Genomic DNA, 16,802 nt, shown 5'->3' with positions numbered 1-16,802 from the left:
ATAACTGCCGGTTCAACATATCTTGAGATACAAACAATAATTATAATCACATCCAAAGTTCTCAAATTAACAGCTTTAAAAAGTTACTCTTTGTAGATATTGTTCAAGCTACATAACGTACGTCAGAAATAATTTAGGTATTTCATTTTGTTCATGGTATGCAAACCGTCAATCGATTAAACGATCATTGCATTTGACGTATTTCCGGAATTAAAACTTTTCCGGAATTGGAACTTTCTACCCTTAATTGTCCCCATTTTGAAATGATGACCCACCGAAGACGAGGCTTAATGCCTTTATAAAAAATAATGGAATAAACTTGGCATACTGCTATTTATCTAAAACTATCTATCATAGAAAAATTCACCCAGAATTGGCCGTATGTTTACGGAAATAATGACCTTTGCGGAAATAATGAAAAATAAAACAAAAATTAATATACGACAAGGCTGTATGAACCTTTGCCTACCCGAATAATAATGGTGAAAACTTGAAAAAAAAATCACGGAAGGTGATAAACTTTTATGATAAGATATGAAACCCCTTTTTTAAATAATATTAAGTGACGGGACAAACAAGTCGTGCACCTGATGGTAAGTTACACGGTTGTTCATAACAGTTGCAGTGCCCCTCAGAGCTTTAAATCGGAAAGATCTGAGGGGCACTGCCACTGCGCCCGACACCCTGAGACATAAGTTGACAACTCCCATGTGACTGTAATTTCACCAGCACCCTGACTCTTCAAAACCGGAACACAGTAATGCTAACATTACTGCTTGGCGGCAGGAATAGGTAAGGTTACAGCACTTCCCTGGACGAACTCTTTCACAAGGAGCTCTAATGCTACTACTTTCATATTATGTACATTTTGACGTAGATAATAAATAAAAGACCGTTAGATAATATATCCAGCTACAATGCAGAATGCTTAAATTTTACTGCTACAATGTTCCCACAAACGCGCGAGGGTAAATGCTATCATGGTTACTGGAATAAATCTATCCCGCACTCCGCATTACACGGAAGGGTCGAGCTTAAAGTTGTCAAGCAAACAGTATAATTCATATTAATCGTGAAAACCTAAGAACTCGAAACAGTATAATTATTTAGTTGTAGCTAAGTGTACAATTTGTCACTAATATTATTATCCTAGGTACTAAGCACCACTTCAGCATGTCTTCCCGAGGATACCGTCATACATTGACGCTGCTTGTCATCAATATATCAAGAGACGATGCGGGAGCATACAGGTGCCATGTCGAGAACAACCAAGGGAGAGCTCAAGCTGAACTGTTTTTGCACAGTAAGTACAAAGTACCTACTTATATAACATTTGCCATGTAATTAATTTCCAGAAGAAAGAATTAGTCGATAATCGATCGTGGTGGTAAAATAGACAATAGTACGTCATGATAAAAAAAACCAGATAAATATTCATCTTTAATTTAGAAAAACCAAAAGAAAGGAAATGGTAATACGTTGTCGCAGTTTTACTGGTACTAAAAATAACATTGGGAAACAACAGTCCACGAAACTATTGTTGTCTATAAAAGTTTTCATGAGCTCTTCTGTTTTCTGCTGACATACTTTTAGTTGTTCTTATATTTTTTATTGATACATAAGACAGTAATAGCTATCTGCAGATACTGTAAATTATTTAGGTAAATAAGAGCATTCAGATAGTGTACAAATAATAATGTTAAGGCATTTTTTGTAAGCCCCTGAATTGGTAATTTTTTTAATGGATGAAAATTACCAATGGTTTACAAAATGACACAAATCGAATAAAAACTAATGACAGTAGAAAGTGCCCTTGCGAAATTTATTTGAAATTCATAAGACGTCGTCAAAATTTTGGACGATGGAGATGTTTATGATTTATCTTGAAAAATAAATAAAGGTACTACCTACCGTGTAAAATATTTTCATGAAAGCGACTTTTTTGAAATATTTCAATAATATGACCGTTAAAATTATTTATTATAACAACTTTTATATTTGATATGTGCCTCCAGAAGTGATGTGGCAATTTTGTAGCTATGATGAAATTAGATCCGCATAGTGTTCTGCCTGAATAATTTTGAGTTCGATTCCTGGTTAAACCAATAAACAAAATTATGTACATTTTTCCTAGTGTTAGTACTTCCAGTTAACGTATAAATAATAACAAAAAACCCAACTTTGAGCGATACCACGCGGGCCCTGCCGGAGCCTTGCGTCGTCGCTACCCTATGTTTCAACGCACGGAGTGCCACATGAGCAATGTGGTGTCGCAACGTAATGCCGCTTCCTTACGCATCGCAGTGTCCTATGCGCATGCGTTTCAACGCACCATAAGGCATGTAGTTGTAATTTCGCTCCACATTGTTACCCCTTAAGCTCCGTACAGATTATTTTTTATTTATTTATTTATTTATTTATTTCAGGCAACTAGGACCCATAGATACATACCTTAGAGACTAACATACATATAATATAATTAACAATAATATAACAGAAATATTAAATAAATACCTTACGGACTAATCATAAATACAATATAACATGATAATATACATATAACACTATTTATTTACACGTATGTACTTCGACGTGTGACGCAACGTGGGTGTCCGGTAGCCGTCCTCGGAAACGCCGGTACATGACACCCTTCGGCCAAAAGTCTTCTCTCATGAAGGTCGACAGGTGTTGAGTTGGTACTCGCACCACAAATGAATTAAAATTCACATTGTGGCGCGACTCCAACCGCTCGACCCTCAGGTTTGCGTTGGCCTTCACTCGCGTGTACTCTACAATATCCGCAGACTTGGTGGAGTAATGAAGACGCGACACGTATAACAACGTCGTCGGTACCGCTGGACGCAATAAATGATTCGGGCCAGGCAGGGCGGTGGCACTAAGGTTTCGGCTGGTGTTCTTCTTTTTCTTTTCCACCTTCCGAAAGCCGTCCTCGTCGCACTGATCAACTTGTCTCGGTGGTACTGACGACGCAGCTCCAGATACGAGTTTCTTTTTCGGTTTTCCCTTCATTGGTTGCCTGGGTTGTGGTTGTTGAGTGTGGTGGTTATTACCTTCGACGATACAGCCAATAGGCGCCTATATGATTTTTTGCACGGAATTCATTCTGTCGATCAATTGAGGTAAGGTAAAGCGGGATTGGAGTGCGGTAGCCTCTTTCTGCGCTGATGTAATGTCGCGGAAGGAGGCAGCAGAATGGGAGCGAGAAGAAGATCCTACCTCTTATCCTATGCGCCGCAAACGCTTGGGGCGCAGGCGGCTGGCTTATGCCCGCTAACACCCGCTCTGAGTGACCCCATTAGATAAGGGTTCACGGGTTGGTTGGTGTGCCAAGTATTCCCGGCATGCCACTAACGATGGAGGAATAGTGATGCCCCAGGGGTGAGTCCGCGGTGGCGGACAACCGCAGACGGGGCCGTGGATCGTAAACCACGTGGCCTTAGCCCCGTCACACGCGGGGTGTGGGAATACCCGGGGGTTTTTAGTGAGTAAGAGTCTCACATTACCACCGCGCCTCCCCGTGACGCGGTGGTATCCATAACGGATTTTCCTCCCGAAAAAGATAGGGTGAAGCGGGATGCTTCGTTCTGATTGGCGTAATCAAGGTCATAGGGATGAAACAGTGTAAATTTTGAATTACGTTTATCGATAAAATGGAATTAATTAATTATAAAAATAGAATTGAATTATTTCTTTAATGATTGTATTATTATAAAGATATTGTAGCATTATCTACTCGTAACACAGTTTATTTACATATTAAATTAATAAGAACATAATATTTTATACCGACTAAGTTGGCAAACTTGTTGGTATGAAACTTTGTTCTTAATTTCTTCTTACTTTCAGTCCTACTGTGCTGTATTTATACTGGTAGGAACATATTATCTAGATTAAAACAGGACAATGCATAATATTGATTTCATAGTAGTAATACCAAACTAACAATGTACTAAATAAAAAAGCATTTCAAAGTGAACTAAACTTATTACATAACTTTTTATTAGTTTATTTAATATATATAAAAACATTACACTTTCCCTTAGATAAATAAATAGTCCCACAAAACTGAGTATTCAGTTTGACTGTGAAATCAAATGAATCTCGCTTTTATATACATAATCTTATAGCTATGAATACATATATTTTTTCTAACACGTATTTTAACAATAATCTACTCTAAGTTTGACAACAAATGCTGAAACAAAAGTTTATTTTTCTTAGGTTCAAGTCTAATAACCTCAGGCAAACTGTTTAGTAACTATGGAATACGTTTCTTTAGAGTTCTATCTCCATAGTAATTATTAACTTTTGGTACTACAAATTTACCTTGTGTTACAGTTATTGATAACAGGATACAAATAAGAGCTACACTCCTGTGCTTCAAACTTGTTAACAGCTATCAGATATTTGTGTTTTAAGCTAACAGGTAGGATTTTACAAATTTTATATAATTTATTGCAGTCTCCATTACATTTTTCTTTAGTTTTATTGTTTACAAGAAGATCCAAAAATCTAACTTGCATATTTTCAAGTCTGTTTGTGTATGAATTAAATGTAAGTCCATAACAATCTAGAGCATAACTTAGTATGGAGTCAACCAATGTCATATATAAACACTTTAATGTGCTGGCTAGTACTTTAAAACTTAAATTTGCCCAACAATATTCTAAGCTTATTATAAAAAAATCAATGTGAGTAGACCAAGAAAAATATTCATCTACTTTCATACCGAGATAAGTGACACATTTGACCCTTTCTATAGGCTTGCAACTACAATTATTGAAATTACTGTGTACACAATCAAATAAATGGGCGAGTATGGGACAGAAGGTTGCTTTAAAGGCATATAGGGAGAGTGTATCACTCTAATAATTTAGTTTTATCAGCATTCAGTACTATTCCATTATCGTGGCTCCACTTGACAATTGCATCTACATCAAGTTGAACGAGACGACTGGTCTCTTCGAGATCTATACCTTCTCGGAGCACACAAAGGTCATCAGCGAACATGTATGCTGTATAATATCGCAACCTACTACATAAACTGTTGACATGCATCAGATAGCACACCGGTCCGCAATCGGAACCCTGAGGGACCCTGCACTTGACTTGTTTTCCTTCACTATACCCTTTACTCACCATAACCCTATAACAACGGAAGATTAGGTAATCACGGAACATTTTGTTCAATGGTTCATCAACCCCATACTCCTCCATTGCATTTAACAAGTCATTCGTTTGTAACGTATCAAACGCTTTTTTAAAACCGAAAAACACAACAAACACAGTATTCTTTTCGCCTAAATGGTTGTTAATTTCATCAGCAAAGATTCACAACAAAATGTTAGTGCTTTTTCACTTAGAAAGCCATGTTGACATTTATTTAAAACATTGTTTTTGTGTAGATAATTTCCAAGTTGGTTAACTATAAATTTTTCTACAATTTTGTTAAATAGGTATAGGCCTTTTGGATAAAATAGGTATAGGCCTATAATTACTATATTTTTTAGAATTACCTTTCTTATAAATAGGACGCACTATAGCCTCTTTTAACTTACTAGGAAAACTACGACTAGTTACATATAAGTTACGCAACTTTGATATTAGCAGGGATACCTTGTCTATAGCAAACTTTAAATCAGACATACGCACCAGATCACGGTCCGATGACTTATTTGAACTCATATTATTTATGAAACTCATATTACTTACTTGTTGAACTCATATTACTTACTTGAACTCATATTATTTATTTGACAATATCTCGGTTATTTGATGAAATGATACAAAAGTTGATTGCTTGCCACTAGAAAAGTAAATAGTCTACTCATGAAAACAACATCATCGTTACGACTATTAATTAAAATCGGCACATCACTAGCTACACACTTGAAGGAAATGAAAAAAGAAACAGCGCAATTAGATGCATAGAAAAAAAAGGGATGCACCTATCATCGACGTGTTTTGTTCTACAAAAAACCGACCAGTGAAAGATGACCTCCGATGTATACTGTTGTGTAATAATTAGCAACAAAATATAATGCAAAATAATTACTTATAGGTGAAATTAAATCCCATCTTTTTGAAAACTCGAAGTTTGACTTGTTTTATCACATCATCTTATTGTAAAGGGACTACTATAATACAAGTTGCAATTTTTTTTACGTGCTGTTGCAGTAGTGTTTACGACTCTTGGACCTTGTTGCATCTTACCAAACGTTGTGTCACTAAACTATATCTGATTTATTAGTCAGATAAGTTGAGAGACACCGTTCGTCTGTTATAAGGGGTCTAGAGGCTGTGCAGTCGACGTTTGCAACGCAAGATGCAATGCAACGCGAACATCTATGGACAGTCATGCGCGTACTCAAGGTGTTTGTCGAAAAGCCGACAATCGACGAATCACAACACGCATGTTGCGAATGAATGCGCGTAGAGAGCATGTGGTAAATTTGAATTACCCAATGTAGAATCGACTAGCCCAATCATAGAAATAAATAGAGAAAAGTTAGACCTTGTTAATAAAGCTGTGTTTTTGAGGGTGACCTTAGATAGTACTCCAATGGTGTCCACATATATCTTCCTTGGCCAGCAGATTAAGCTCTGCTTCATAGGCAAGCCGTAGAATATGTGAACTTACCGATGTTGCTACTGCTAGACTAGTTTACTTTAGTTACTTCCATAGTATAATGTCCTACGGGATTCTCATGTGGGGTAAAGCGGCAGATATACAAACCATATTTGTGTTGCAAAAACAAGCGATTCGTTCTGTGTACAGTTTAGGTTCTCGGATTTCTCTCAGAGATAAGTTTAAGGAGACTGGTATCATGACTGTAGCATCACAGTACATTTACTCAAATATTTTGTATGCCCGTAAAATATACACAATTTCGTCAAGAACGAAGATATCCATAATATTAACCTTAGAACTAAGTCCAAACTCATGGTACCACATTTTTGTTTAACTAAGGCAAACGATTAGGTATTAAACGAATTGTATACTTTTTTACAATAAGATTCCGGAATATATTAAGATTACTATTTCCTAAGTTTAAAACTTACATCAAAAGTATTTTAATTGAAAAGTGATATTACAAAATGGTAGACTACTTATTAGATAAAGAAGGAAAGACAACGTGAGAAATATGATTCAAATTGTATTCTATAGCATTTAAGTTTATTTGAAAAGAGCAATCCCTACAGTTTCTTGCTCATTCTTCTCAGCTACGAGCTATAGCTTAAAAAATGACGTTTTCGAGTGTAAAAATTTTACCCATGGAATAAATTATTATATGACTTTGACGCAACTCGTCGTGCGGCGTCACTCTGAAATGTGTCGGTGCGCAAAAGACCTATCGTATAACGACCCAATATTGTCACGCGATTGTTTGACCACTGGAAAGCTCGTGTCTTATTCACAACAGAATACAGCTGTGTAATATATGAAAATATATTTTGAGGCTAAGTAGTTAGAGTTTGTTTGTTTGCTAGCCATATTAAATTAAATGAAATAAATTGTGATTTCGAACAGTGTTGACGACGACTACTACGACAACGACTACAACGACAACCACAACAACTACAACCACCACTACGACCACAACTCCACCGGCCACTACCTTATTACCTTGTGAGTAAACGTTTGTAAATAGGAGTTTTTGTTTTTCATAGATGTATGTGTGTCAGTACTTTTCTATACAAGTCGCACCCTTGGCGGAATAAGGCCATATCTGTAAAAATTACAACTTTTCAGGTTTTTATGAACGAAATATCTATAATGATTGAGAATATTATTAGAAACCTACAGGAAATTCCTCTCGCATTGGGAAACAATGATGCCACTTATTATTAATTCTTTAACTAAAAATAACGATTTTATAATATCATTAATTCCTGCAAATTAACCTAATTAAAGTTCAACAATAGCGTTATTTTAAGATTTGAAATCCTACTATACCACGAATAGAATTAATTAGTTTTGATATCTAGAGATATACGAGTCCTCCGCTTGAACAGCAAGTTTTCTCTTCCCTGCTATTATTTACATTCGCCCGTCTCGCTTTTATGAATATTAAATACATATAATATTACCATGTGATCGAATAAGATCAGACATTCGAAGCAATATATGTATAATATATGCTCATTTATGCGGCTTTATGCTCGTTCTCGCGACATAACCAGATTTGTTTACGCTTACGTTGACGCTTACATTGCGCCGCGGCAGAATTTTTCACATCAGGGTTGCCTTTTGTATAAAAGATATTATATGTATTATTTTATGCAAAGAGATCGTAAATCAATCAAAGATTTATTTCGACTGGTTACGGATATGTGTGGAATACAAATCGTTTACAGATAATTTCTTAACGTAGATTTCGAGCCGCTTTATCTTACGTTCAGTAATTTTAAATCTGACTCAACTGTGTTAACATAATATAATTAAGGACACTTTATTATTAGATGCTTATAGAAGCAGTGGCATTTCTGTGGCGCTGCAGCTGCGTCAGTATTAATTTTCATACAACATTAGAAGCGCAATGGCAGCACACTGTCATCGTAACAAGCGCGCCACTTTTGTAGTCACAATTGGTGAAGTAAAAATTACTAAAGCGCTTCAGACGTGCTTTAATTGCTACTTATTTATTTAATTTTCTCAGATGATGTAGAAAGACACCTAGAGCAGCTCCATCGAGGAGTTCTCGAAGACCCTGGGCTAGAAAACCCATACATCATCCTTAGCCAACACCAAATGCAGAATCTTGGTAAGTTTCTGTTTAAAACACAAATTTTATTTAAGAAATTGTTTAGCCATATTACAAACAACAAATTATGTGAACAGAAATGATAACAACTATGTGACCGGAGGCAGGGCGCGACGTCGCCCCTTGGAGTGATCGCTGGCCGCCCATTCACGATAGCGCCCTCCGCAGACGACCTCTAATCTGGATTGTATATACTATTCTCCTGATTATGGTTTTCAATGCGTGACTGGATTACCTGGACTAAATACTTAGTAAAGTCAGACTGAACTGTGTAAATGAACTTTTGTGAAGTTGAAATTTATGGTTGTTGAAGAAATGTTATAAATTACTCGTTTATTATATATATACTTATGTGTAATATTGATTATTTCTCATTGAAGCAAAAGAATAATAAATATATTGATCGTTCAGCACAACACATGTGCTGAACGAGTATCTAATCAACAATAGTTCAACTTGTTAATAACCATTTAATTCACAATTAATTTAAAATAAATTCTTTTACGTCTATTAAACTAAGTTAAATTGATACTGACATTGTAATTACTTTGAATGTAAATATTATTTATTATGTTAATTTAAAAGAATGTTAAATTGATGCCAGCGTAATTAATTTTGTAATATAGACTATAGTGATACTTAATTAATTAAAAATAAACCTTTGCAAATGAAACATTAACGAACTTGTACATTCTAGTTAATATAAGATTTTGCTGTAAATAATTTTGCACGAAGCTAGTCATATCAAAATTATTCAACACTTCAAAGTGTGTTACCCATATACATTAAGTATTATCTGCTACAAATGCTAAAACTTCATTTTTTTTTCTAATTTGTGACAGCTGTTTTCTTAAGACGCATAAAGCAGAAGTATGGTAAGTCTGGGTCTAAGTAAAACACCGCAATCAAATTGTAACAAAATAAAATATAGTATTCTAAGCATTAGAACATTACTAAAACCATTGTGTATTGATAAAGAAATTGTAGTTTACGATGACTCAATAGATATATCATCAGTATTTCTAGGCGCGTTTTATTGAAACAGAACTTGTACGGACAAGGTATACTGCCTCAGGCATTTGTAACTATGGTAGATAAACGGTCAAGTTTTCAACTGCGGTTTTGAAACCGCTTTTGAACGCTATTTAAATCATGAAAGCAACTATGGTATTAATGATCTAGGTGCCTCTTCAGATGCATATACGCGATATTCGCTACCGTCTTGGGAAGCGAGATCCGAATGGGTATGCGGTATTCCTGCTGTTCAAAATTTAAACCGCTAAAGGTAGCGAAACTTTCTAGATTTTCGTTCGTCTAGATAATCGCTTCTGTGTTGTCAGTGCCGGTATGTAACATGTAATGTCAATAAATTTGTCAATTGACTGTTTCGACGTAATAGACCTTGAAATCCACTAATCGTCAGTAACTGACTTGCGGGGTGTGCGGAGGGGACGGATTTACCGTTACGAAAATACACCGTCGACCTTTTTTTTATAATATCAAGTGCCGGAACTAGCCAGTCGTGCGCCTGATGGTAAGCGACATGCCTGTCCATAACAGTTGCAGTGCAGCTCAGAACTTTAAATCGCAAAGATCTGAGGGGTACTGCCACTGCGCCCGTCACCCTGAGACATAAGTTGACAAGTCCCATGTTGTTGTAATTTCACCAGTACCCTTACGCTTCAAAACCGGAACGCAGTAATGCTCACATTACTGCTTGGCGGCAGAAATAGGTAAGGTGGCAGTACTTACTTGGACGAACTCGTTCACAAGGAGCTCTACTGCTACTAAAACTTAGGTGGTATGGCGCGAATTCTCTGTTTCACTCTAGTCCCGGAACTTCATACAAATTTCCCAGAGGGATACCACGCGGTATTTTTAGCTACACAAATACACACACGGAATATTACATGTTACTACATAGCGAATATCGCTTATAACTGAATAGGCCTAAAATCAGGATGGTAAAATAAACAAAAACCTTTTAATGAAATGAAAGTGATGATCCTCGTGTCTAGTCTGCTTCTGATGTCACTGCAAGACTGCAACCACTTTATAAAGGGGGCTTCTCATGGTCCTTGATTTTATTGATCACTTTGCACGAGCTCGCCCCCGTGCACCGTTGGAAGAGACTCGTGCGTAGTAACGGAGACATGTCTGCAGTGGTGCGTCAATCAATGTATAGCGAATAAATATTCTGTAACAGTTAAGTATTATAAATCCCAGATTTTGTGAAACTTACTCGACATTAGAACCCAGAATGTACACGTTTCCTTTGTCCAATTTCCTTAACTTTTTATTTCCGAAACTGAATTCATCACCTATTTTAGCGTTATAAAGACACAAGTGAAGACCCTAAGAGTAGTAACACCCTCAGTTCAATAGAATTACATATAAATATGTATTTGTTAAATTAAACATAGCCGACATGCAACCTATTTGTTCACTTTGTTTCTTATCTTTGCCATTTCATAATAATACACAACCTTACCTGATGGTAACCGGCGATGTGGCATACAATGCGTTTGTTCATTATCTGCCAATCCATTCAGCGTTGAATAGCTCAAATTGTAGCTTCTAGGACACACAGACGCACAACCAGTAGGGTATTTCATTCCTTTACCGTACGCGCTTGGGAAATGAAACAAAGCGCTTCATGTGAATGGGTTGGAAGCCAATAACGTAAGGACGGAGTGTTCTGGACATTGTAATAGATCAAAGGAGGAATAGTACGGATGTAACTAAATTTTACAGTTCCTGCGCGCAGTCTTCAAAATACATCTGATAAAGAAAAACCCAGAAACTTCGACTCTCCAATAGAGTCATTACAACATTAACACATTTATATATCCAACTGCTGGGCACGAGTCTCCTCTCAGGCAGGGTTTAGGTCATAGTCCACCATTCTGGCCCAATGCGGGTTGGGTACACGTTTTCCGAGGGTTGCGAACCTTCTTCGACGTGCAGGTTTCATCACGATGTTTTCCGTCACCGCAAAGCTCATGGTGAGTTTCAAATTAAATTTCGCACTTAACTCGTACCCACAAGCTTTCCTTGAAAAGCGGTAGGTCAAACTATTAGGCTATCACGACTTTATATTATATACTACAGAGTCATTGCCAATTAATATTTGATTTTCACTCCACTGAGTCTCAGACAGCCAACTTTTAATTTCTTGTATTAAACCTCTATCTTTTAAAAAAATAATTTTATTTTTCCATACCTCATACCATTGGCACCCTAACGTCTCATTACCTTTAAATCCCTGTACAAATATTACCATCATGTGGAAGTAACCTTTATTAAATAATGTCCTAAGTGAGACTAAAATTTATTTAATTAAGAGATCGACGGAGTTTATATGAAGGAATTTGCATTTTTGTAGTTGATCTTATCGCCAAAATGACCCATTATTGTAAATGTCTAGATAATAAGGTCCTATGGTGTACGAAAATGTTTCGTTGTAAAAATAAAGTGTTGGAAATTAAGTGTTTGTTTTTTATAAAACGTTTTCTATAAAGTTATTTTGCGTTTTAATTCGATCCATAAAGTTGTGTATTAACGTTATGTACTTTAGTGTTCAGTCTTTAATCGAAAAGGACGCTCATGAATACGTAAAGTTACAAAGATTAAGGCAAATCTTCTTTGCCTGTGCTACGTCGTAATAAATTCTCCAACTCAGCACAAAGAATTCACAACCCAAATTCACAGTCTGTGGAGGTTGATAATTAATCTGGACGCTATATGCATTTCTCTAGCGAGGCTAATGTGACGCATAAAATTACAATAAAGCAGAGTTATCTCGAGCTAACGGCGGGAGATGCTTATTTATAGCACCTGGGTAAGGATGGAGTGAAAAGGGGGACGAAAAGTTTCTGGACAATGTCCCGGATATACGGTACAAAATGTTCAGAATCAGAAAGACTTTCAAACTTATCTCAACTTCTATGGTTCGGATAGTGCTATCATACTTATTTAAATTCAGTTATTAACACACTTTCAAAACTTTGTACGATTTTCTCGGTGTAGATTGAACAGTTCTATTTTTGTTTATCTCATAGAATTATCCCTTCATATGTCAGTTTTTAAATAAAATTAAAACCCTGATGCCACCTTTCTCGTTCTTATTAACCATTACAGAATCAAAGTGGATCTACAATTAAGTATCACTTTGAGTTATTATAATATTATATATATTTAGCATATTTGTTGTAGAACATTTGTAATAAATTAAAGATTATAGAAAAATCCAAAAAAGGAATTTAAATTGTAGTAATTTTCACTGTAGCCTCGTTTCTAGGAAAACATCTTCACGATTTCAATCTTGTAATTGAAACCGAATTCGTGACTTTGCTGAATCTTTGAATATAAAAATTTTGCAGAAAATGGCGAACAGTTCTCGAAACAAATACTTCTACTTCCACTTAGTCCATTTGTAATTAAACCTACTTTCTCGTTATATACTACCGAATTGAAAATCCTTGTTTATTATAATTATTTTTTATCGTATATATGGCGTACACTTTAATGATTGCCATCGTGGTGAAATGATTTGTTAATTGGCGTAGGGTGCTTACAAATCTGGCAAATACGCTTGTTTGCGAAAGACTCGAGCTACGCACGCGCATTTCGTAGTGAGATCTGTACGCGCGCCGCTTGCGCGCCACATGTACTAACTAAATATATTTAACTGCACGCATGCAGCACGCGTGCACATGCAGCGCGTTCGGGACTCATTCGACAGATCTGTACGCACCCTAAGGGTACTCGCCGATTATTGCCCAGGGCTCGACACATAGGAAAACACAGGAAAAAAATGGCATGTCGTATGGTGAGGCTTCTTTCGTGCACCCCACTTGTTTATTTGAATGGAATAGTTTTAGAATGGTTGTAATTTACGTCCGAAATTAGTAATTTTGTGCCATTTTAAAATCAAAATACTGACAGAAATAATACAAAAATATGTCAAGGTTAAGTTGTCTCTTTTGTTGAGCTTGTGACTCTAAAGGAAATTTTTTGAACAACAATGATTGGCAAGAATTATATCATAAATCACGTGAAGACACTTCGTAGGAAGCGGTATCGTCCACGATCAGTCATCTTTCTTTGAAGCCTACCTATAAAAAAGGCATATTGTTGGTCAAAGAAAAATTATAAAAAGAGCAAAGATGCCGAAGAATTTATGTAGTGTGTGTATAAAACTGTATAAACTTGTTTTATGATTCAGGCATACGTCATGTGGCGCGTGGCGGCTCATTTTTAAAGTGACAACTTGTCACGTTCCAACTGCATTCAGGCTTAACTACCGTGTTTGCGTTAAGGTTTTAATTTAAACTTTATAAATATACGATTAAGATCTAAATAAAAATCTGAACGCAAACGCGGTAGTTAAGAATGAATGATTACAAATTTACAGTCAGGCCTATGATAATTGAGTGAATATGATAATTTAGTGAAACTTTGTGAAGATTATCATAATACGAAATGAAACTATTTTTCAGATTTAATCACAAGCAAAAATTAAATAAAAATTTGTTTTTTCAAACAAAAAAGGTTGTTTGAAAAAAAAAAACAAATATACGCAATTTTAATTAAAAACAAATTGTTTCATGTCCTATTTGAAAACAATCGCAAAAATCTAGAAAATCTCGATTCTTCATCAATTATTTAGCTGCTCCAGAGCAAAACTTAGTAAGGGCAAAACTTACGAAAATATTTTTTTAACGGAATCCTACTCCCTGAGTAATTACTCTACAAATTATAGTGACAGTTACCTTAAAACTTAGTAAGGCACATCTAGTCCACATCATGACGAGTCAAAACCTAGTAAGTCACTTTGACCAATACATAACTTAGCAAATAATTGAAGGTTTTAAAGTGGTTAAGGCGTCTTACTGGATATTCGAATTGGCAAATGGTGCGTGGGAGATATGACGCGGCCAGGAACTGCTAGCTGTTTTACTAAACAATTTATACATATACCATATGTGGAAAAAACGAATGAGACATGAAGGGGAACTGGAAAAAGGAGACATTCTTTTATTTTTCTTAACATAAATTCGGGAATCGAATCGACAAAAAATTCCAAAATAAATATTTACTTTTTTGTAATGTACGGGATCAGTGATAAAGATAAAATCTGTAATAAAAATTGGGTCGTACAATTAAAGAATTCCGTGAAAAATTTTTAGTACATAACAACTGTATTTTATTAACGTTACCTTACCTAACCTGTTTATTTTTAAGAAACTGGACATGATTTTTTAATGAAACCTTCTACCAGAAAAGGATCTAAATAACGTATTTTATCAGTGAATGATAACTTCAATATCTGCATAGGTACAAACGAGACAATTAGGTGACCTGCAATATTTCCATTAAGGCTCTTTTTATGGTGCCTTGTAAAAAAAGTTTATGCAAAAAAAGAGTTACGAGACTGTAGAAGAGTTAAAGCTTAAGGCACACAATATTATTATTAGAATCCATCACAACACTTTGCAGAAACCTACACGAAGTGAATTTCAAGAGACTAATCTGTTTATGGAAGAAGATGGGTCCAACTTCGAGCATATAAAAATTAATTTATAGAAACATAAGAAAACTATAGTCATGTATTAATATACATAGTAACTTTACTAATACTGAAAATCTTAGTTGTTTTATTAATTTCACTAGTCAAAGAAAATCAAATTTTATTCCAATTTTTCTTATGCAATAACTAAATGTTCACCTGTGTTTTGATCCTGGCTGCTGTAACTTTACTTATGTACACATAAATATTCAAAGGTAGTAAGGGGTATAAAATATGTAATAAATTTTATAACATTAATATATTAGTTGATTAGTTCCGTAACTAATATATTACTTTGTTTTTATATTTAAACGAAATTTGCTCAAGTGCAACCTTGATTTGTGTTTTTTGGCTCTCCTGGAAAGTTTTGTCTAAAACACTTATTAGATGTTGTTTTTTTTTTTAACATCAAGTGACGGGACGAACAAGTCGTGTGCCTGATGATAAGCTACACGCCTGTCCATATCAGTTACAGTACCGCTCAGAGCTTTAAATTGCAAAGATCTGAGGGGCACTACCACTGCGCACGTCACCCTGAGACATAAGTTGACAAGTCCCATGTGCATGTGTTTTCACCAGCAACTTTACCCTTCAAAACCGGTACACAGCAATGCTGACATTACTGCTTGGCTACAGAAATAGGTAAGGTGGCAGTACTTCTCTGGACGAACTCTTTCACAAGGAGCTCTACTGCTGCTCTGAGGCAGCCGTATTGTAATATTTTTAAGTTCATTGAATATTACGATGTTTTACAGCCAAGATATTCAATTATTATTTTGTGAAATTATTCCACTAGTTTGTTATAATAAAATTAATAATACTAAAATCGAACACCTTAGTGTATAATAATAAGTATAGTGTATAGTAATATTCCTTCGATCAGGCTGGATTCGAATATTACATAATATATACATTATTCAGCGAATAAATAACTTGTATTCTTGAACCATAATGTTCGGTCTTTGTATTGATAATTATGAAGATTATTATTACTATGGATATATATTTTATTATATATATTTATTATATATGTTATTATATTATATATATTATATTGCTTTGCTAACTGCCTCCGTGGCCGAACGGTTACCATACTATTACTGCCACTACTGCCACACAGAGGTCCTAGGTTCGATTCCCAACCGGGAGAAATATTTGTATGGCCTTCATTTATTTCTCCGTTGAGTTTGGATGTAATTTGTGGTTGTCTATGTGTGTGTCCATGGCACCCGCGACACAGGGTTTCCCTAGAGCGGGGCTATGTTGAGCGTGTGCATTATTATTATTATTATTATTTTAGACTCTCGCCTCTCCCATGATCTAAAAGATTAATTTTGAATTTTTATATGAGAGAAGCAGTATTCCCCCGGCAATGTAACAATAAACTGGGGTTAATGACTTATATTATTATTACGAGTATAATAAATAATGATATTCTTGTAATA

At 35.5% G+C, this 16,802-nt stretch overlaps 1 protein-coding gene across 1 annotated transcript in view; it reads left to right on the top strand.

Annotated features, from left to right (window-relative positions):
* LOC113231910 (cell adhesion molecule 1-like) overlaps positions 1-9,383 on the top strand; it is a 49,129-nt gene extending 39,746 nt beyond the window's left edge. Inside the window, exons 6-9 of the mRNA XM_026466452.1 lie at positions 1,154-1,303; positions 7,553-7,651; positions 8,682-8,786; positions 8,864-9,383. Of these exons, the coding sequence (XP_026322237.1) occupies positions 1,154-1,303; positions 7,553-7,651; positions 8,682-8,786; positions 8,864-8,883 (374 nt within the window). The 3' untranslated portion in view covers positions 8,884-9,383. The remainder of the gene's footprint in view (positions 1-1,153; positions 1,304-7,552; positions 7,652-8,681; positions 8,787-8,863) is intronic.
* The last annotated feature ends 7,419 nt before the right edge of the window (positions 9,384-16,802 follow it).

Source organism: Hyposmocoma kahamanoa, unplaced genomic scaffold (assembly GCF_003589595.1).
Source record: "Hyposmocoma kahamanoa isolate Upper Pololo Valley unplaced genomic scaffold, ASM358959v1 66, whole genome shotgun sequence".
NCBI lineage: Eukaryota > Metazoa > Arthropoda > Insecta > Lepidoptera > Cosmopterigidae > Hyposmocoma > Hyposmocoma kahamanoa.
Note: the sequence above shows the minus strand (reverse complement) of the source record. Positions and strands in the feature narration are given on the sequence as shown.